The sequence below is a fragment of the Geotrypetes seraphini genome, chromosome 15, assembly GCF_902459505.1.
Source record: "Geotrypetes seraphini chromosome 15, aGeoSer1.1, whole genome shotgun sequence".
NCBI classification, from domain to species: domain Eukaryota; kingdom Metazoa; phylum Chordata; class Amphibia; order Gymnophiona; family Dermophiidae; genus Geotrypetes; species Geotrypetes seraphini.
In genome coordinates, this window is record NC_047098.1 from 28,587,641 (window position 1) to 28,611,183 (window position 23,543).

A 23,543-nucleotide genomic window follows, 5' to 3' on the forward strand; every position below is an offset into this window, starting at 1 on the left:
TCCCAAGCTTTCCCTGCATAAGTGTTGCGCTGACCAGCATTCCGCTCCCTGACGTCAATTCTGACATAGGAGAGGAAGTTCCGGGCCAACAAGGCATTTCTCCTCATTCCATCCAGCCTGAGCCCCATCTCTCCTTGATCCAGCATTTCCCTTCTGTGTCTGTCAGAATTACCATTCCACCTATTTTCCAGCATCACCCTTCTTTGTGTCCATCTCACCTATATCCCTATCTCACCACTTTTTCAGAATCTTCATTTGTCTCTGTCCTTATCTTTACGCCATGTTCACCATTTGCCCTTTCAATGTCTTTATCTCCCCCCACACACTTTTTCAGCATTACTTCTATGTCTCTATTTCACCTCCTCTTCATGTCCCCTCTGTATCTCTATCCTTATTCAGTAGGTCCTGCTTACTCTTTCTCTTCTTTGTGTCACTATCTCCATTTTTAGCTTTCCTCCCTTTTCCTTTGTTAATGCACCCTGTAGCCAGAATCTTTCCACCCTCCCTCCACTCCGGCCCAGCCCAGTATGAAAGATTTCCTTTTGTTTCCCTCCCCTCTCTCTTTCTCTCTCTCTTCTCCTCCCTCACCCACGAGTCCTGCATCTGGCCCTCTCCCTTCTACCTGCACCTGGCAACACCCCCCTGCTCCGCGGCTCTCTTCAGCAACTCGTCAGCAGCAGTGATCAAGACAAGCTGCCGACATCGAGGCCTTCCCTCTACAAGTCCCGCCTTTGTGGAAAAAGGAAGTTGAAACAAGTGGGACTCGCAGAGGGTAGGCCCCGACGTCAGAAGCTGCTGCTGAGTTGCCGAAGAGAGCCGCGGAGCAGGGGATGTGGCCGGAAGCAGGTAGAAGGAGATAGGAAGGCTGTAGATCTCCGGAGCATGACACCGACCCCGGCCAGGATGATTTCTTTTTCAGGCACCTTACAAGCCCAGCGTCGCGGCGGGAAATAGCCATGCTGAGCAGTGAGCTCAGCACTACACAGATGAAAGCCTTGCTTGCTGATTGGTCCGGCGGCACGGCGCCGCCGGACCAATCAGCAAGCAAGGCTTTCATCTGTGTATGTGCTGAGCTCACTGCTCAGCATGGCTATTTCCCGCCGCGACGCCGGACTTGTAACTGCATGCCTGCGTGACACACTACCGGAGCCGCAGCAAAGGTGGAAAAGAGCCGCATGCGGCTCTGGAGCCGCAGGTTGCCGACCCCCGTCCTAGACCATCGCTCCAGTAGGAGTAGGTCGTGCATCATGTTGTCGGGCACTGAATCTTCGTCTGTTGTGCATTTGCCCACTACATTACTCAGTTTGGCGTCATCGGCGAATAATGTTATTTTACCTCGAAGCCCTTCTGCCAAGTCTCTTATAAAGATGTTGAATAGGATTGGGCCCAAGACTGAGCCCTGTGGTACTCCACTAATCACCTCCGTCATTTCGGAGGGGGTGCCGTTCACCACCACCCTTTGGAGCCTACCTCCAAGCCAGCTCCCAACCCATTTCGTCAATGTGTTACCTAATCCTATAGAACTCTTCTTGCTCAGTAACCTGCGGTGTGGTACGCTATCGAATGCTTTGCTAAAGTCCAGGTACACGATGTCCAGGGACTCCCCAATATCCAGCTTCCCCGTTACCCAGTCAAAGAAGCTGATCAGGTTGGATTGGCAGGTCACCAAGGTTTTCAGTCTTTTGGGTTAGGAGGCTCAGTCCCTATCAGGCTCAGCGCAAGGAATCTGGTCTCAGTAGGAGGCTCAGGGTTCACTTGCTCTTCTGGAGTTATGAACGTTCAGTCTAGCGTTTCAGGCCATCCTTCAATGAGGGAATTGTAGGATAGTGTCATGGCGGTGGTATTTTTTTTTATTTTTTTCCAGCTGCCACAGAAGTATGCGAATTCCTTGGTTGCCGGTCAAAGCATTGGTTCTGCTTTGGTAGGTGGTACTTTATCTTCCTCTTCTTTCGGTGACTCACATTGTGAGAAGGAAAAAAAAAAAAATCTAAATTGTCTTCACATACTTACTCAGCAAGAATCTTCTGCATCCCGGGACTTGGGAACCCTCCTTGACCTTCATCACCTTATATTGAACTGCAAGCTTTCTCACTTCTTCAGCAGGCATAGTGAGTGGGACCCGCGGGTGTCAAAGTGAGTAGCTGCGTTGGCTCTGTTCTGACCTCTGGGTGCTCTTCTTTAAGTGTTTCCCTTGAACAATGATTGCATACTTCCTTCTCATGGCTCGCTTTCACGACATGATGATCTTTGTAGCTCCAGTTTTGCTGCGCCATCCATGGTATGCAGTTCGGAGGGGTTTGTTGGTGGGCGAGCCATTGTAGTTCTCAGTATCTTCGGATTTGCTCACCCAGGGATTCATCGACATGTACATTTGTCTCACTTTCGTATTCTGGCCTAGCTCTTCGTCACAGCTGAGGCATACGATTTATTTCTACTTTATTCCAGGCAAAACAGATGTCTAAATCTGCGGCTTACGCTAGCGTCTGGAGGGTTTATTTTGAGTCTTAGGCAGTTCTCATGGTATTTAGCCCTTCTAGACTTCTATGTCTTGTATTTTCTTTTTTCAACAAGAGTGTGATCAAGAGCTTAGCGTTTAATTCCCTTCATCTTTGGTTGGCAACCTTTCATGTTTTAAGCAGACAGGTGTCTCATTCTTCGCTTGCTTATCAGTCAGCTGTAGTTCGGTTCCTGATAAAAGTACAGCATATTCGTTCATCGGTGTTGATGCCCTATCTAGAGTAGACACTTAAGATAGTTATACAGAATTTATAAAACATACCGTTTGAGCCTTTGTCTGCTGCCACTGTAAAGGAGGTGACATTGCATACAGTGTTTCTTGTGCCCTTGACTCCATTTAGGAGAGTTTCTCCATTGTAGGCCTTCTCCAGGGATCCTTTTTTAATGTATTACGGATTCTGGGGTATCGGTTAGTATAGTACCATTATTTCTTCTTCAGGTGATATCTTCTTGCCCCTCTCTATTCCTTCCTGCTTTCTGGGAGGAGGACTGGAGGGGCGCGTGCTTCTATTCATTGCAGTTTGACTCTTCCTCTTTGTCTTATTCGCGAGACACAACAATGCTTTGGGAGCATGCTAAGCGCCCATCGCTTGAGGACTCAAGGGGACCCTTGCTTCTGCTTTCTGTATGGCAGAGAAGCGGTTCCCGCATGAGTTTCATGCTCATTCACCTCGACCAATGCCAACTTCTTGGATTGAGTTCAGAGATTTTTCCTTGGAAGACATTTATTATACAGATACTGTATCTTTTAAGAATGCATTTTCTAAGCATTGCCGCTTGAAAATGTGCAATTGAAAATGTCAGAGCTGCACAAGCTACTTTTGGTGCTTCAGTCATTACAGAGGCAGGGTTTGCTTCCCACCCAGATTGAGGATTGCTTTGCTACATCCCGCTAGTCTCTGGATTAATTTGCTGCTGTTGCAAAGGAAGGAAAAATGATGTTCTTACCTGTTAATTTTTTTTCTTTAGACGCAGCAGATGAATCCAGAGCCCCACCCTTTCTACATATTGCGTGTCGGGTTTTGTTATAGTTGGTAGTTGTATTCTGTATTCTTCCTTTGGACTTTATTATGGGAAAGACGTTTTTTACATGCTAAGCTGATTACTAGTTCCGGATACTTGGACAAGGAGTGATACTGAAGATACAGGAGGAGTGCCAGTCAAGAGTACTACCTGTTTAATCAGTTTCTCTATCTCCACCTGCTGGTAGATGTATGCTATCCCGCTAGTCTCTGGATTCATCTGCTGCGTCTAAAGGAAAGAAAATTAACAGGTAAGAACATAATTTTTCCTTCCCGTCCCAGAAAGTTATTTTCCTGTCTCTGCCCCATTCCTGCAAGCTCCATTCTCATCTGCACAAGCCTCAAACACTTTAAAATCATAAGTATTCAAAGCTTGTGCTGTTAAGGCAGAGCTTACAGGAATGAAGCAGGGACAGCGACCAACAAAATTCATCTGGTCGGGACAGGGAAATTGAGTTCCTGTAGGGATGGGGACAAATTTGTCCCCATGCCATTCTCTAGTAGGGAAGAAGGGAGAAAGCTCTCTGCTAATGATTTCTACATTTAATGAAAATTTGTTAACCTGGTGTAAAGCATGCTGATTTTTCAGAGAAAGGATCACTTGCAAAGTTTAATACAAGTCTCTTGCTCCATCTAGGTTGGCGAAAGCAGCTTTTGATGATGCTATTGCAGAACTGGATACATTGAGTGAAGAAAGCTATAAGGACTCCACACTTATAATGCAGTTGTTACGTGATAACTTGACACTATGGACTTCAGATATGCAGGGAGATGGTAAGTGTGTGATTTTTAAAAAAATTGTTTTGGATTGACACTTTAAGGAAAAATTGTATGAAGACTCAAATGCTGACATTTGGTCATAGCCAAACCATCATTTTGCCAAAGAGGTCTAAGCATTACATCTCTGGGGGCTCTGTTTGCAGTTTAGGTTTGTAAATGTGTACTTCAGGGTGCATGAGGATGATCATATAAAAAAAAAAGGGGAGGAAGAAGCCCCTCCTACATGGATAATCTCTGAAACCCGAAGTCGAGGAGGGCCAATGAAGATCCAGCCAAAAATGTGCATAAAAACTAATTTAAAAGACACCCAACAGCTGAAAAAGACCCAGCACAAACTGCGTTTCAGCAGAGAGCTGCTTACTTCAGGGGGGTCACAAGATTACTGGCCAGTGCTAGTTATCTCACCATCTGCATTGGCCAGTAATCTTGTGACTTCTGAGGCAAGCAGCTCTCTGCCAAAACATGGTCAGTGTTGTGTGTTTCAGCTGCTGGTGTCTTTTGAATTAGTTTTTATGCACATTTTTGGCTGGAACTTCCTTGGTCCTCCTCTACTTCTGCTTTCAGTGATTATTTAGGTAAATGGCTTTGAGAATTGACATGTCGTAAAACTTTCTGCTGCCTTATCCAATTGAAGGCACATGCAGATCTCTTTGGTGTATAAATGTTTTGCCAGGTCAAAAAAAATTCCTCTCGATATGTTTTTAGATAGGTGAATAAAACAGTTGTACAAAAATTTGTTTTATGCAGCTGGTTTTAACCCCTCTGTTTTGTAACTTCTAATTTCCAAAGGGAAATGAGAGGAAGACAAAACTAAAATGGAGAAAACAGTGAAACTAATCATGCCATTTTAATTTCTTACAGAATTTTGGCTCACTTCATTTTCTTTGTAACATTTTCAGAATATTGTAGCTTTAGTGGTGGTAATTAGAAGTTCAATATTTTTTTCTGATTTTGGTAAAAGGTAGTGCTTGTTATCGCCTACAATTTAGGTAACAATAAAGGATGATTTACTTTATTAGATATATTCCTTACCATTAATAGCAGATGAATCCAGACAAGTGGATTTTGACCATTACCAGCAGGCAGAGATAGAGAGCACCAAGCTGAGCTCTGTCATATATACAAATATGCTCACTGGTAATTCAGTATTCTCTATCTCTGCAGGAAGATAGATGGTGTCTCTCCTCCTAGTTTCTTCTGCTGCTCAGCCTGTCCTATAAACGGTGCCTTGGTCCAGCTTCAGGCACAACTAAGCTCCTATTTTAGCTCAGTTGAGCAAGGGGATTAGGTTTGTTTTTTTAGGGTATATCTGGTGGGGCCAGTTCCCTACCCGTCCCCTATAGCCTCTCTGGCATTGTCCTGCAGTGAGCGCTTTGTGGTTGGGTGCTTGTCTAGGCTTTCCCGGTAACAGTCTGGAATCGCATTGTAGTTCCCGCTCTACTAGACTTGGAGGCCTGACCCTTTCCGGCTCTGTGTGTGCACTTTAAACAGGTGGGTGTTGCAGGGGATACTCGTTTTCGGCAGGTGGTTGCCGCACCAAGGTTTCTCGTTCTGTGGAAGTTAGTGTATTCCTGCTTTGTCAGACTGCCAAGGTTTGGGGCCTCTTGCGTTTCTTGCCTTGTTCTCTCTGGCCTCAGATACATTGGCTGAGAGAGTGGAAATGGCGGTCACTCTTTCCAGTGTGGAGGCATTCTTGGCCACCAGTTTCGGTCATCTTTTGGGTAGCACATGGGTTCCTTTGGAGTGGACAGGCTCACCCAGCTGAGAAGTTGCTGTACAGCACTTGGTTGGCATTCTATTCCTGCCTTTGGGAGATAGTGGGGTGACCTTTGCAACATTTTTTTTTCTTATGCCTCCTTTGTGATTGGTTTCCATGGGCCTGATTCAGATCTAGCCTTCCCTAGCAAGGGGGGGAAGGGGTGCTGGATCTGCAGGTATGCACTGCCTTTGGTCATGCTGTACACTTGCAGTGCGGTTCGTGTCATTCCTAGCATGCGCCCCAGCTTCTTGGGATGTTTCAGGCTTCTATGGGGCATTTGCACTAACAGTAGGGTATGGTACTGTTTTGTCCCTGTTCTTCCCTATGTCCCTCTGAGGTGTCTTGGTGCCTGCTTCTGGAGAAGTGAGGCTATGGTATTCTTCCCAGGTGCTTTACTGCCCTGGGCTGACTTCTGCTCATCCTAGTGTTTCCATCGTCCTCCCCTCTCTAGGCTACTGTGTCACTTGGTCCTAGTTTTTCTTTCCGGCATTTTATTCTATGGTGCTACTAGAGGTATGCAGTGCCATGCTGCACAAGCATTACCTTAATTCCTTGTCATCTTTTACTAGTTGCTTGCTTGCTTCATTACTATGTGTCTCTATCTGGTGTTATGGCCATATTAGCAAAACTGCTACAAGGGGGGGGGGGGGCTTGTGATTAGAGCATCAACCCCTGCTCTCTCAGGTTGGGAGCTTACTACTGGTCATTTCCATGGCGCTTCTAGACATATACTCCTTGTGCCTCTGGGCATGTCACTTCACTCTTCATTGCTCCAGGTGCAAAATGGTACCTGTCTATAGGCTCTACCCACTTTACAAAACACCGGGTGGCCATCTTTTCAGAGAGGACACCTCAGTTCCCTCTTGTGAACATCTTCTCATTCTGATCACCTTTTTGTAATCATTGACTTAAAAGAGGACGTGCGCCGTTTAATAACCAGAAAGGAGCAAAATGCCAGGTCTGTCTTCGAAGGTCCTTCTGATCTCCCAGTGAGTCTTTCCAGCTCCCTTCCAGAACTTCAGGAGTACATGCTTTGCTTTCTCCTTGTATAACTGTTCGATATCCCTTCACCAGCAGCGGCCTGAAGTTTCTTGGGCCATGAGGTGGGTTCTACATTCTTCTTCCATGACGCTGATATCCAGTGCCTAAGGTGGTACAAACCACCCAAAAACCCCACAATATCTGATCACTTGAGAGGCGATCATGCGTAGCCTTGGCTACTCTGCCTGTAGTAGGCTGGCACCTAAGAACATAAGAATAGCCTTACTGGGTCAGACCAATGGTCTATCAAGCCCAGTAGCCTGTTCTCAAGGTGGCCAATACAGGTCACTAGTACCTGGCAAAACCCAAGGTGTAGCAATATTCCATGCTACCAATAACGGAGCAAGCAGTGGCTTCCTCCATGTCTTCCTCAATAATAGACTATGGACTTTCCCTCCAGGAACTTGTCCAAACCTTTCTTAAAACCAGCTATGCTATCCGTTCTTACCACATCCTCTGGCAATGCGTTCCAGAATTAAACTAATGCTCTGGCCCTGGCTCCACAGTTCAAGGAACACCATGGGAACTCTTCGATGCGACTTGCACTTCCAGTCTTGAGCTCCCTGGGTTTGTGTTTTTCTCAATGTGATGCTTGCATCCCCTCAGTTGGGGAGCAGACCACTGGCTCTTTTTGAGGTTCCTCTCCTGGGGGCTAATCCAGCATTATATATGCACAGTTTATGCATTGTTGCATTTGGTGAGAAATAGCTTGCTTTGCAAGGCGAACACAGTATTTCTTGGCGGGCTTGCCACTTCTATGGCAGTTCTCCTTGACTTCTTCCTAGGATGCAAGACAAGCATAGTTGGCCAGTTTGACTTGGCTCTCTACATTTATAGCTCTGGCTTTGAGCGCTGGTCTGGCTCTGCCACATTGCCCTATCTTGGGGGTTAGAGCTTAACTCTCAAGGAGTGCTCCTACTGGCACCATTTTCGGACTTTGGTCTCCACCTCTGGATATGTGAGCTGTTTCTCTGATGGACCAGCATGGCCACATTTCTGACAGTGGGACTTGGCTTCTGGCGGTTCAGTAGAACCCTGCTGCAGGTCGCTGCCTTCATGTCAGACTGCTTGGTACCTCCTGGTGCTTGACAGGTCCGGCTCTGCAAACTTGGCCAGGAGGTTCAATCTGTTATGGACTGGGAGGATGGCAAGTCAAGTCCTACCATGAAGTCTCCCCGGCAGTCGGCTTCCATGCAGGAGGACAGTGGTCAAAAGATGGTGGCGACCCTGGATCAGGGGGAGATCCCACAGTACACCAATTTTTCAGGGCCTCTGTGCTTTCGAGCATTATTTTCCTCTTGTTTTAAGAGTTAAAACTGGAAGTCATGCCAGCTTCCTCTTCTCAATTGTCAGTTATGAGCAGTTCTATGACTCTGACCGCATTTTTTTCTCTTGCATCTGGACATCACTAAGCAATAAGCTAGTCACCGACCAATGGGAATTACCAGAGGGATACTTTCAAGTGGCTAAAACCTATGCCCAAGCTTTATTTCCAGCAGCTGTTTGTTCAGCCGAAAGTAGATTTGCAGGTGGTGCAGGTCATTAAATAAACCTTACTACCTAGTGAAGGAGGGGGTGATGTTAAAGGATGTTAAGGACTGTAAAGTGGACTTGCTCCTCAAGCCACAGTTTGAAGCTTTGGCCCTAGGGATTAAGGCGGCAGCTGCGTCTTCCTTGTCACACTCGCCTGTCTCAGTCCTCAGATCTGATAAATTGTGAAGATCCCCAAGTGCTTCTCTCTAGGGTGAATTATATTGTGGAGTTATGAGCAAGGTCTTGGCCTATGCTATCTGCGCCCGATGGATGCTCTGGATCAGATAGTGGACAGGAGATGTCAGGAGGCCAATCTATGCAAAGACTTTCAGGGATGGCACCAGAGATACAGTGGTGGCAGGTGACAGCAAGCATCAGGCTCTCAGTGCTCACCAACCACTAAGAAAGCACAATGATGTCAGGCCAGGGGCTAAGCTCCTCCAGATAGGAGGCAGACTGTTGGCCTTTTGGTTGGTCTGGTCTCAGATTGGCGCAGGCAACTGGGTTCTAGATGTAGTCAAGGAGGGGTACAAAATTGAGTTCTGTGCTCCCTACCAGAACGCTTTGTACCTTCTCCAGTTGGCTGGTCAGAGAGAGCCCTCAAAGTTCGGATTACAGTACAAAGGCTACTAGCTCTTCAGACCATAGAGCCACTTCCGATCGCAGATTTGGACTCGGGCAGATATTCCATATACTTTGTGCCAGAGAGAGGTTCAGACGACTGCAGACCGATTCTAGACCTCAAATTAGTCAATACGGCTCTGAAGGTACTGTACTTCTGAATGGAAACTGTTCAGTTGGTCATAGCGGCAGTAGCTCCGGGGAATTTCTCGCCTCCATCGATCAGATGGAGGTTTGCCTTCACATTCCCATTTTCCCAGCCTACAGGAGGTGCTTGTGATTCCATGTACTGAACACAGTACCTCACACCATTTACCAAGATGATAGTAGTGGTAGCAGTGCACCTCCACAAAGCTGGAATTCAGGTGCACCTATATTTGGATGATCAGCTTATCAGAGCTCCGTCTAAGGAGGAAAGCGAGCTGGCAGTTTCAAGAGTGGTACAACTCCTCCAGGACTTGACCTGGATTGTCAACTTCAAGAAGAGTCAGCTGGAACTGACTCAGTATCTGGAGTACCAAGGAGTCTTGTTTGACAAGGCCTTGGGCCAAATGTTTCCTCCAGAGCCTCGCAGACTGAAGCTCAGAAGCAGATTTCAGAGCTGGGATCTTGCAGGTCCTGGGGTCATTGGTGGTGACAATATTGTAAAGATGGTTCCTTGGGCCAGAGCATACATGAGAGCTATCCAAGAAAATCTACTACTACGCAGCGCTGTACATTTTAACATACAATAGACAGTCCCTGCTCAGAAGCACTTACAATCTAATTTAGACAGGACATTTCAGTGTTGGGCAGGTTATAGTGGATATAGGTATCTGACAACAGTGAGGGGAAGTTAAGAGTTGAAAGCAGTTTTCAAAAAAATGGGCCTGGCTACTTACAGTGAATAGCAGTCTGTGGTGGTGGCTGAGGTCAGTTGCCCTTTCCAGGGGCATGCATCTTCGCATTTCCTCCTGGGAGATACTAGGAGATGTCTTGAAGCGCGATTCTTCGTAGGAGATCGGGACCTTGAAGAACGGTGTCGAGAAGCATGATTTGATGACGACCGATGCTGAGACTGACGGTACCAATGAGGCAGTGGTGGTACCTCACATGGGGAAACGCTCAAGCTGTGCCGTTACCGGAGGAGCTGACATGGGGGTAACAAGTTGGAACATACCCCCAAACTCCAATTGAAAGAGAGCATCGAGCTTCTCTTTAAAAGCCTGCACCGATACCTGTGGCTTTGATCCTGGTATCAATGGTATTGTGTGTCACTCCGGAGAGGAAGACATGGATGAAGATGCACCTTCAAAGTTGAAGCAAGCTGCATTAATGGTCTCTGCTAGGCTGGTATGACTAGACTCGATACCTTAGTGGCCTGAGACACCGTTTGGGAAGCTGGTGCCGACTTAGCTGGCTTACCTGACAGAGCTATAGCCTGCGACACAACATGGATGCTGTACCTCAGATGATGACGAACTTTCAACGTCAATGGCTTGGACAGTGTCGAAGGTACCTGTGATGCCTCCATGGTACCAAACAGAAGTCTTTGTTGTAAAAGGTGGCTTTTTATGGAACGCTTCTGAAGCATCAAACAGCGCGTACAAGACTCCATGCGATGGTCCGTACCAAGTCACTGGATACACCACTTGTTTGGATCAGTTAGGGAAAGAGTGCACTGGTACCTGTTGCACTTTTTAAAACCAGTTAATGGGTAGGACATGGGAGGGAATACCGCCTCAGCCAAATCAAACCCTGAAGGCTGAGGCAGAGGCAAAGGCCTCACTGTCAAAAATGACTACATCAAAAATAAAGAACGAAACTTTTTACTCTTTTTTTTTTTTTCCAAGAAGAAAGAGAATAATGAAGAAAAATCTGTAAACATGCAAGCAGGAAGGCAAAATAAAACTGAGACAGTTTCATACACGACTTCGTAGCTCCACGGAAAATTGAGAAGCTGCACGCCTACGTTGGGGTGGGGGGGGAAGAAGGCACTTGTGCATGTGTGGTGCGGTTAGTTGCAAACTTTCTAAAGTTCTTGAAATGCAAGAGCACTTTAGCAGCATTCCTTCCTCAGCAACGTCAAGATGCCATCAAATGTCCCTCCTTCCTTCACTCTCAACGAGGCGCATGATGGTTCTTCTAGGTCACATGGCCTCTACAGTTCACGTGACTCCTTTTGCCAAACTTCACCTATGGATCCCTCAGTGGTTGCTGGCTTCTCAGTGGTCGCAGGCTCTCGATCTGCTTTCCCAGCACATTGCCGTAACATCTGCTCTACGGCAATCTCTTCAGTAGTGGATGCTCCCTTCCAATCTTTCCAGAGGTTTGCTGTTTCAAATGCCCCCTCGCCAGAAAGTTCTCATGACAGATTCGCCAACCAGTGCTTAGGGAGCTCACCTAGATGGTCTCCGTACTCCGCCACAGATTGTCGCCTTCACATAAATCGGTTGGAACTCATAACAATTTTCAGTGCTCAAGGCTTTTCAGCATCTTCAAAATCAGGCCACTCTCATTCATACAGACAATCATGTAGCTATGTACTATGTGAACAAGCAGGGAGGAACAGGGTCTCTCCTCCTTTGCCAAGAAGCTCAAAAGATTTGGAAATGGGCAATTCTTCACAACATTTTTATGAAGGCTGTTTACATTCAAGGAGAGAAAAATTCACTGGCGGACAAGTTAAGCCGCATTCTACAACCTCACGAATGGATGCTGAACTTAGCAGCTCTCCATCAAATTTTTTCTCAATGGGGAACCCCTCAAGTAGACCTTTTTGCGTCTCCCCAGAACAAAAAGCTGCCCCAATTCTGTTCCATCTCCTGGAGGCAGATGCTTTTCTCCTGGACTGGACAAACAAGTTCTTCTATGCGTTCCCTCCATTTCCACTTATTCTCAAGATGCTGGTCAAACTCAAAACAAGAATCCGCCACCATGATTCTGATAGCTCCTTGGTGGCCCAGACAACCTTGGTTTTCCCTTCTACTTCAACTCAGCATCAGTTAGCCACTTCTTCTACCAATTTTTCCATCTCTTCTTACACAGTCAAGGTTCTATTCTTCATCCCAACCTGCAGTCTTTACTCCTGACAGCTTGTTATCTCTCGGGGTGAATTCACCTGATCTTCACTTTTCTCAACCTGTCAGAGACATTTTGAATGCTTCCAGAAAACCAGTTACAAGATAATGTTATACTAAAAAAATGGACTCTTGTTTTCTGCTTGGTGCAATCTCCCATCGATTCTGGATTATCTTTTCCATTTATCTCAATCTGGCCTCAAATCCACCTCCATTAGAGTCCATCTAAGTGTGATTGCTGCTTTTCATCAACCATTAGATGGAAAACCTCTCTGCTCATCCTGTGGTTTTCAGATTTATGAAATGACTTTTCAATATCAAAATATCTCCCGTAGTTTGGGATCTTAATGTTGTACTTGCTAAACTGATGACACCTTCATTTGAACCAATGTCTAACTCATCTTAAATACCTTATTTGGAAAGTAGTTTTCCTCCTTTCACTCGCATCTGCTCGCAGAGTCAGTGAACTTCAAGCTTTGGTAGCAGATCCACCATTTACAGTATTCCATCATGATAAAGTGGTACTCCACACCCATCCAAAATTCTTACCCAAAGTTGTTACTGAATTTGATCTCAATCAATCGATTTTTCTTCTCATGTTTTTTCCCAAGCCTCATTCTCATCGTGGAGAAACAGCTCTTCATACTCTGGACTGCAAAAGAGCATTGGCATACTATTTGCAACGGCCTAAATTGCATAGGTCTTCTTCACAACTTTTTTCTCTCCTTTGATCCAAACAACTTGGGGCATCTTATTTCCAAAAGGACAATTTCCAACTGGTTGGCTGCCAGCATCTTGTTTTGTTATGCTGAGGGGCATCGAAAAGGTTGACAAGGACATATTTTTCAATTTGAAAGAAACCACAAGAACAAGGGGACACTCGATGAAATTGAAGGGGGACAGGTTTAGAACAAACGCAAGGAAATTTTTTTTCACACAGAGGGTGGTGGACACATGGAACACCCTTCCGGAAGCCGTGATAGGAAATAACACAGTACAGGGTTTCAAGGAAGACCTGGATAGGTTCCTGGAGGACAAAGGGATTGAGGGGTACAGATAAGAGCAGTGGAAGGTTTAGAGATAAGTGTAGAGGTAGGTATAAAATTAGTCAGGGACTGCTGCTCAGGCAATATGCCTGATGGGCCGCCGCGTGAGCGCACCGCTGGGCAGGATGGACCTCTGGTCTGCCCCGGCGGAGGCGACTACTTATGTTCTTATGTACTTATGCTCAGGCTGGGCTGCAACTAGAGGGTTGAGTCACAGCCCACAAAGTTCAAGCTATGGCAAAATCGTTAAAGGGTACAATGAGTTTTGAGCATATGGGCCTTAGTCTGGAGTGTGCAGAGGAGAAGGGTCCAGATAAGAGAGACTTTTGTAACTGGTAATTATAGTCTTGAAACTTTATAACAGATTATATTCATTGGAGCTCGTTGTGGAAGAGTAACAGCTATATTATACTCAAGTGAAGTCGTATTTCATTAAAGAATCATTTGGGCACCTACTCTGAAGGTGAGACTTATGAACTGAATATACTTTGATAGTTCAGAACTACTAATCAGTAAAGGTCTGATGCTTGAATGCACGTTCTGATTGTAGGCAGCAGTAGGCCTTCTGGTGACTAATCAGGATGCATGTTTTAAAAAAAATATTTGTTTGAGGAAGGATGCCTACATTGTAGGCATCTGTATTGTGTCTGCGGAGACACAAAAGGACGCTTAAGCACGCCCAAGGTGGGGCGTGGGCATGGTTTCACCTGGAAATGGCTTTGCGCATACTTAAGCATCCCTATACGTCTCCATAGGCACGAAACGGACGCCTTAAATGTAGGCCTGCAAAATGCTGGCCTACATTTAAGGTGTCTGTTAGTGATGTAGATGTGATTCCCTTTAGGACACCAATGCATGATTGATACATAATCTGCAGCTTCCTCTTAGCGTCTGCTGAGATCGGCATCCTAAAGAGAATCAGGCCCTGTGTGTCTGTACATTAAAGTGTTTTAAATAGAAATTGTGCCAGCAATAACATTTTCATTCAGGACCGACGACTTTTCTTATCCTTTGGAAAGTATAATGAATGGCTGCATCTGCTATGTATTCTGTATCCTTAGAGTGCTTGGGAATGTAGGTATTTATAGATAGCTAGTAGCATTGTGCAAGATGCTTGTCTTGGAGAACCTTAGTTTAGTTTGTGTTTTAATTACTTTAAGAACATGACATTTTTATACAACCATGCATAAAAAACACCTCTACTGTTGTTGGTGTTGAGTATGTAAATAACCCAAAAATAGGAAGGAAAAACCAGTCTGTGCTACTGCCTCATCCACTCATTGGCCCTTTGTAGTGGTCTTAAATGGCCTTAGATTTTGCTAAAGGTTCCATGTCAGAATTGCAAATGTAATAAGACTGTGTGTATACAAAATTTTCATTGACAGAAGCTGATTCTGTGTTTTTATTTTCTTTTGACTATGCTCTACAGGCGAAGAACAGAATAAAGAAGCACTGCAGGATGTGGAAGATGAAAACCAGTGAGAGAACATGGCCAAGAGAACCCATCTCTATCCCTAACCTCCCAGAAAATATCTCCCATGTCACTGAGGACCATCAAATTTGACTTTTTACACTGGTTCTCAGAATTTAGGTTCCTACCCTGTTGGGATTTATAATATTTTATTTTATTTTTTTTTAATTTTTTTTTTACACTCAGTTTAAGATTTCTTAATGGCAAGAGTGAATTCCTTTGGTTATTGCTACTGCTAACCATTTTGGGTTCTTTCAGACACTAACAGGACTGTATAAAGGCGCTTTCAGCATTACTTGGTTTGTCTCCATGCCATCCAGCATAACAACCTTTAGAAGTGGATATTACAAGTGAACGCCCTTAGAATCTGTTGCACTGTAGAATGTATGTGGTGCTGGTGTTTACATTTTACTGTTTAAAATGAATGGGGTTATATATAGTTTTGAAGGTGCAGGTTACATTGGAATATTTGTTTCCATGCTATTTGAAAATGTTGCCGAAAATGTGTGTGCTGGTAACAGTTCAGCAATCCATGGCACTTCATTCTTGCCTACTTTTTTCTTCCCCCCCTCAAAGCAGGTTAGCATTGAAAGTGACGTTTGAAAAGCCTGCATGTGGGGATGGGGGTTTTTTCTCTTCCACCACCTCCCTCTTTCGCTCGCTCATCCTATCTTTTGTTCAGTATGTGTAACTTGAAGCTAATTTGTACTACTGGATATCTGACTGGAGCCACAGATACAGAATCTGTAATTGTTCTTACTGAAACACAGCATGAAGTTAACATTAAACTTAAATAAAACAAACCTAAATTAAAAATTACAAATACTTACTTTAGCCTTTCTACTTTGGTTGGTAATTCTTAGCTGTAGATATTGATTTTAAGGGGAAAAAGTCCAGCCTGAGAAAATAAGTACAGCAGTGTTCAACAGCTCATCTACTGGAATCATACATTTACCTAAAACAACTTCTATTGGAGCTCTAAATGTAAAAAGATGAAAATACACTTAGCCCAGGATAAGCAGGCAGATATTCTCGCATGTGGGTGATGTCATCCATGGAGCCCCAATAAGGACAGCATTCAAAAGTGTAGTATCACTTTAAGTTTTTAGAAACTTTGCAACTGTCCGCACCGCGCATGCGCGAGTGCCTTCCCACTCGATGTAAGCTCTTGGTTCCTCAGTTCTTTGTTTTCCACGGAGCGAAGAAGTCGTTTTTGACCTGAACTCTGTTCAGTTTTGCTTTGCCTTCCTGCTATGCATTTTTTTTGTTTTTTCTTATCTTTTTCTTCGTTTGAAAAAAAAATAAAAAAATTATATATATATTTTATTTTATTTTTTTTTTATTTTTTATCACTCAATTGGCATCGGCCTTCATTGCTTTTTTTTCTCTGGCAAAATTGAGTTTAATTTTGCTGAAGCCAAATTCCCATCTATGTCAAAACCATTAATGGGGTTTAAAAAGTGCTGTAGGTGTCCAAGGCCTATTTCCCTCATGGACCCTCATATTGGTCCCTGCAGTGTCTCGTGCCTGAACACCGGGTAGAGTCTTGCCCCGGTGTTCCACCTTACAGAAGCGCTCCATCAAAAGTCATTGGCTTCATTCAGCTCAGCCATGGACACTGACAAGACATCACAGACATTGAAGACTCTTGCATCGACGTCTGTATCGGGAGACCTTGCACCATCAGGGCCGCCAGCTTCCCAGACACCATCGGAGGACGCAACGACAAATCACTGTAGCGGTATATAAGAAATAAATTACATTACATTACATTACAAATCAAACAGCGATATCTACTCTTGCAGCTTCTCTCTTCCTTGAGGTGTGCATCCTCATCGAGGTCACCCTCCAAGGCAAGCTGCTGCACCGATGGTACCGGCAGATAAGCCAACACTACCGGTGTTTTCTTTTAAGGAGAAACTCGATGAGTTTTTCCAGAGGGAGCTTGGTGATACGTTCAAACTCCATGCACCAACATGTACATAGATTCCCTCGGTACCGGCCCAGTCTAACCATACTATCACAAGGCCCCCATGATACTGCAGTTAGCTCTCCTGTAGAACGTCGATATGGATCCTCATCGAGTCATCATCAATCTTCAACACAACGTTCTACTCCTCGACATCAATCATCACATCGAAGATTCAGTTCTCCATCAGTGCATCGATCCACTTCATCTAGACATCAACTTTCCTCTTCTTCAACTTGATGTTCCAAGTTCAGGAAGCATCGATCCACATCACACACGTTAAAGCCGAAAAGAGCTTCACACCGAACCTCCTCATCTTCCTCAGATCGGTACTGAAGTTGTAGGAAATGTAAATCTTCTCGACGCTCACCTTCTCCAAAGCTTCTTTATGACTAATTTTCAGTCTGATTTTGAGGGTGGCCTCTCTGATTCTGCAACTGAGGCTTATAACATCCCTTTGAAACCGTCCCCTCAGAGAACTCCTTCAAAGTAAAGATCTTCTACAGAAAGACCATCTTTTATCAAATATATTAGACAGTTAGGCAAAGACCTGCCTTTTAAACTAGAGGCTGATTCTGCCTTTAGTGCTGAATACTTAGAACCTCTGGACTATGATGAGCCTCCAAAAGAGCTGCTAAAATTGCCTCTGTATGGTATTCTCAAAGAGACTCTTCACAAGAATTAGGAAAACAGCCTTGATCAGTACAGTTGCTCCAAGAAACTTGGATTCTATTTATAGAATCATTTCTTCTCCAGGATTTAATATACCACAGCTTCAACATCAGTCACTAGTTGTGGAGTTAACTTTTAAAAAGTCATTTTCATCAAGGGTCTATGCCTCGACGCCAACTAGAAGAGAGGGGTAAACTATGAACAAATATGGACATCGCCTGTATCAAAATTCTATATGGCAAACAGAATCCTTAATTATAACTTCTACATATCTTCTTACATGAAACATCTAGTACGAAAACTACCTTCCTTTGACAAATATATTCCTGCACAACATCTTCAGGAATTTTACAACATCTTCCATACACTTTCCCAGACAGTGACACCAAAAGTCTCAACCAGCAGCTCCTCAAAAGCCTGCTCAGTCTTTTTGATGTGTTCATGGAGAGCATAGCCACTGTTCCTCTTTCTCAGCCTCTTCCTCAGCCTATCGGAAGTCAGCTCCAATTATACCATCAATGTTGGATGCTGATAACCAATTTGTGGGTTCTCAAGGTCATTCAAGGTTACTCTCCATTTTGTCACTACACCTCCAAATAATCCTCCAAGAGAGTCCTCTTTCAACCCTCAGCAGACATCCTTTCTTCTTCTGGAGATAAGATTCTCTACTCCTTATGAATGCCATAGAGATAGTGCCACCTGCTCAAAAGAATCAGGGCTTCTACTCCTGATATTTTTGCATCCCAAAGAAGACAGGATGTTTCCGTCCAATTCTAGACCTCAGAAACTTGAACAAATTATTGGTAAAAGAAAAGTTTTGAATGTTGTCTCTAATTAGTGACTCTATATCCCTTCTTAGATTAAAACGATTGGCTATGCTCTCTAGATCTAAAAGAAGCTTATACCCACATACCAAGTCATCCTGCCCACAGGAAGTTTCTGCGATTTCAAGTAGCCCATCAGCATTTTCAGTACAAGGTTCTGCCCTTTGGGCCTGGCATCCTCGTCAAGAGTATTCACCAAGTGCCTGGTAGTAGTGGCAGCAGCTTTAAGGGCTCAAGGGCTCCAAGTTTTCCTTATCTCCAAGTTTTTCCTTATTTTGATGACTGGCTAATAAAAGATGCCTCTCCTCAGGGGGTTCTCTCAGCAACACAGTCAATCTGGTTTCTTCAGCAATTGGGGTTCGAAGTCAACTTTCCAAAATCTCAACTTCAACCCTCTCAAACTCTTCAATTTTTAGGAGCCCTGCTCGACACCATTCAACTCAGGGCATTCTTACCTCAGCAAAGACATAATTTGATTCAACTTTGCAACCAGGCTTATCACCTTCCATGCAAAGGGCTGTTGTTTCAAATCCCCCCACATCAGAAAGTTCTGACCAGAGACTTGTCCAGATACGCCTGGGGACCTTATCTGGATGGTCTTTGCACACATGGTCACCGGTCTCCCAAGAGCAGCAATACTACATCAGTTTCCTGGAACTTGGGGCCATTCACAATGTTCTAAAAACTTTTCAGCACATGATATCCAATCAAGTCATAATACATATGGACAATCAAGTGGCAATGTATTACATAAATGAGGAGGAACAGGTTCTCTCATTCTTTGTCAAGAGGCCAAGAAAATTTGGAACTGGACTATTGTTCACAACATATTCCTCAGAGCAGTCTATATCCTGAAAACCTGTCCTGCCTGTGGTTCTTGAGGACCGGAATTGCCAACCCCTGTTCTAGATCGTCTCTCTTATATACCTTGTATAGGAGATGATTTGTTTGGAGACCGCATAGAGGAAGCCACACAAAAATAATCAAACATCACACTGATTGCATGATGACCTTATCCTCCTCAAATCTCAGCAGCCGAGATATTCAAATACTTCTAAACACTCCACCTATTATTTGAGGCTTAGGTATTGCCAACCTTCATCTGCTCACACAACCACTCAAAGGTGACCCAGACAACAAGAGTCAGCAGAACATATCTGCAAAATCTCAATTGAAACAGAGCAGTCTTTTTTGACTTCTAGAGAGCATAAGAACATAAGCATCACCTCTGCTGAGTCAGACCACAGGTCCATCGCACCCAGCAGTCCACTCACGCGGCGGCCCCCCAGGTCAGTGACCTGTAAGTGATCCTTTATTTAAGACATTTTGTCCTGTGTAGTACCCCTCTAACTATATATACCCTTCAATCCCCTTTTATTTCAGGAACTTGTTCAACCCTTTTTTGAAACCCAAAATCGTACTCTGCTTTACCACCTCCTTTGGAAGCGCATTCCAGGTATCCACCACCCTCTGCGTGAAGAAGAACTTCCTAGCATTCGTTCTGAATCTGTCTCCCTTTCAATTTTCTTGAGTGCCCTCTTGTTCTTGTTTCCCCCACCAGTCTGAAGAGTCTGTCCCTCTCTACCTTCTCTATACCCTTTATGATCTTGTAAGTTTCTATCATGTCCCCTCTAAGTCTCCTTTTTTCCAGGGAAAAGAGCCCCAGTTTCTCCAGCCTCTCAGCATATGGAAGGTTTTCCATGCCCCTTATCATTTTTGTTGCTCTTCTCTGGACTATCTCGAGTGTTGCCATATCCTTCTTAAGGTACGGTGACCAGTATTGAACGCAGTATTCCAGATGCGGGCACACCATTGCCTGATATAGCAGCAGGATAACTGCTTTGGTTCTGGTAGTGATTCCTTTTTTGATAATGCCCAACATTCTATTCGCCTTCTTGGAGGCTGCTGCGCATTGTGCCCCTGGCTTCATTGATTGGTCCACCAAAACCCCCAAGTCCCTTTCTAGGTTGCTTTTCCCCAATACCATTCCCCCCATCTTGTAGTTGTACATCGTGCTTCCTTTCCCTATGTGCATGGTCATTGTTTCTCAGCCATCCCCCCTCTCCAACCTATAGGGGGTCGACTCACCCATTACCATCACTGTTGGACCCTAATAACATCCAATCATTGGGGTCCTTCAGGTAGTGAGTTTTGGCTATGCCCTTTGTTTATGGAAGAAACCTCCAAACCATACCGAAAAAGTATCTTCAACTTCCACCAGAGGGCCCTCCTCCTCAATGCCATAGAACAAGTTCCTCAGCAGAAGAGGGGCCAAGGGATCTGCTCCAAATATTTCCTTATACCAAAAAAGACCAGAGATATCTGCCCAATTCTAGACCTCAGGGCTCTCAACAAATACTTGGTGAAGAAGTTTCACATGGTCTCTCTGGGAACCTTATTACCACTATTAGAGAAGAATGGCTGTCTCTGCTCTCTAGATCTCAAAGGGGCCTACATCCGCATTTTTATCCTTCCTGCTCACAGGAAATACCTCCGCTTTCGGGTGGGAATACATCATTTTCAGTATAAGATGCTTCCATTTGGTCTGATATATGCACCCAGAGTGTTCACAAAATGCTTAGTAGTAGTAGCTGCACTCTTTTGCTTGTACAGTTTTCATGTGTTCCCTTAACTTGATGACTGGTTGATCCAGGCTTCCACACCTCAACAAGCTCACCAGACCATAAATGCAACAGTTCATCTACTGGAGCTCCTGGGATTTGTAGTCAACTATGAGAAACACCATCTCGAACTAGAGTTTCGGAGCTCTCTTAGATGACTCAATCTCATGCATTCCTTCCTAAATAAAGACTTGATACTCTAATTTATATTTGCCAAAAAGTCTTCTCTTATTGCTGCATAACTGCACACCAAATGCTACAACTCCTTGGCCACATGGTCTCTACAGTACATCTAACTCCTTTTCCCCAGGGGAATCTTAGTGCACACTTAGACCTAATGATCTCAAGCTACCGGACTGCTATCCCAACAACATATCTCTGAAAGTCACTTCAGTGGTGGTTATTGCTGTCCAATCTCTCCAGAGGTCTTCTATTCCAAATGCCATCCTATCAGAAGATATTGATAACCAATACCTCCATGCTTGGTTGGGGAATGCACCTTGACAGCCATACCAACACTAAGAACATAAGAATTGCCACTGCTGGGTCAGACCAGTGGTCCATCCTGCCCAGCAGTCCACTCACACGGTGACCCCCAGGTCAAAGACCAGTGCTCTAAATGAGTCCAGCCTCACCTGCGTACTTCCCAGTTTAGCAGGAACTTATCCAGCTTAGTCTTGAAACCCTGGAGGGTGTTTTCCCCTACAACAGACTCCGGTAGTGCATTCCAGCTCTCCACCACTCTCTGTGTGAAGAAGAACTTCCTTACGTTTGTACGGAATCTATCCCCTTTCAACTTTAAGAGTGCCCTCTCGTTCTCCCTACCTCTGGAAAAAGCTCTCCACATCAATCTCCTTGAACTTCCTGCAATTCACAGTGCTCTATCTGCATTCCAGTATTGTCTCCTCAATCAAGTAGTACTCATCCACACAGATGAGGTAGCTGTGTACTACATGAACAAGCATGGGGGTAGAGGGTCTAACCACCTATGCCAAGAAGTGATCCAGATCTGGTCGTGGGTGATTCTTCACAAGATTTTTCAGAAAGTACCTAGCAGGAAAAGAAAACATCTTAGACAAACAAGTTTAGCAGACTCCTTCAACATCATGAGTGGTCACTTAACTCCAACACTTTACATCAGATCTCTGCACAATGGGGGAATTCCAGAATATCTTTGTTTCCCCCTACAATCACAAACATCCTCTCTTCTGTTTCAGACTCCCAATTGTCTGGAGTCCAGTGACTTTCTCCTCAATTGGAGGGACAAGTTCCTTAATGCCTTTCCCTCCATTTCTTTTATTCATGAGGTCTCTACTCAAACTTCGCCAAGAACAAACCACCCTGATTCTTATAGCACCTCAGTGGCCATGTTAACCATGGTTCCCCTTCCTCCTACAACTCAGCAAAATGAAACTCATCACTCTACAATTTTTTCCAAGCTTGCTGACACAAAGGATCCATTCCTCATCCAAATCTATGTTCATTAGCACTCACAACATTGTATCTCTCTCCCAACCAATAACTGCCTACACATTATCTTCACCAATGTCTGCCATTATTGAAGCATCCAGAAAGCCTTTCACTTGGTGATGCTATCATTTGAAATGGACTCGTTTCACAATCTGGTACAAAGTTAACTCTCTGGATTCATATACCTGCCCCCTCCCATCAATCTTAGATTATCTTCTACACCTCTCTAACTTGGGACTATTTCTTTCAGAGTTTCTTAGTGCTTTTAGTGTTTTTCATACACCACTGGCTTTCATCCTTTGGCTTCTAGATTCATGAAAGGCCTCCATAGTAGACCTCCAATCAAACCTTCTGTAGCTTGGGACCTTAATGTTATCCTTCCCACTCTGATGAAGTCTTCTTTTGAACCACTCTTTGTCTTCATCCCTTAAACATCTTATTTGGAAAGTAACCTACCTTATTGCTGTCACACCTGCACTTTGAGACAGCAAGCTTCAAGCTCTTGTGTCAGATCCACCTTAAACAACATTCTACCACAATAGAGTAGTTCTTCACACTCATCCCAAATTCCTTCCGAAGATCATCTTGGAGTTTAATTTAAATCAGTCTATCATTCTCCCAGTCTTCTTTCCAAGGCCACATTCTAACCCTGGTGAAGTGGCACTCAATACATTGAATTGTAAACTTGCCCTTGCTTATTACTTAGATTGCACTAAACATCAGAGCTTCCACTCAACTGTTCCTGTCTTTTGATCAAAATAGATTTGGAGCTTCGTTTCCACATAGTTGGTGGGCTGTATCTCCTTTTCATATGCTTGGGCTGGGCAAAGGCTTGAAGACTGTGTCAAAGCATACAAAGTTTGAGCAATGGCAGCTCATGGTAGTTGTCAATAACCATCTTATCAGAGGCATGATCCTGGCACCTAGGGAGTCCCACATAAAAGAATATGCTGCCTGCTTGTTCTCTGATAAAGCACAGTCATTTACCTGTAGCAGGTGTTATCTGAGGGCAGCAGGCAGATATTCTCACAGCTCTCCCTTCTCCCCTAATTGGCTTCATAGCTTTGTTACTGAACTGAAGGTCCCGTGATCCAACATTGGATGGGAAGACACCAATGCATGTACGGTACAGGTATTC

At 44.5% G+C, this 23,543-nt stretch overlaps 1 protein-coding gene across 2 annotated transcripts in view; it reads left to right on the forward strand.

Annotated features, from left to right (window-relative positions):
- The window catches only part of YWHAE (tyrosine 3-monooxygenase/tryptophan 5-monooxygenase activation protein epsilon), a 110,103-nt gene extending 94,425 nt beyond the window's left edge, over nucleotides 1-15,678 (forward strand). For both annotated transcript variants that reach the window (XM_033921750.1, XM_033921751.1), the window contains exons 5-6: nucleotides 4,177-4,313; nucleotides 14,808-15,678. In XM_033921750.1, coding sequence (XP_033777641.1) covers nucleotides 4,177-4,313; nucleotides 14,808-14,860 — 190 coding nt within the window. In that variant the 3' untranslated portion in view covers nucleotides 14,861-15,678. The remainder of the gene's footprint in view (nucleotides 1-4,176; nucleotides 4,314-14,807) is intronic.
- Nucleotides 15,679-23,543: the final 7,865 nt, after the last annotated feature.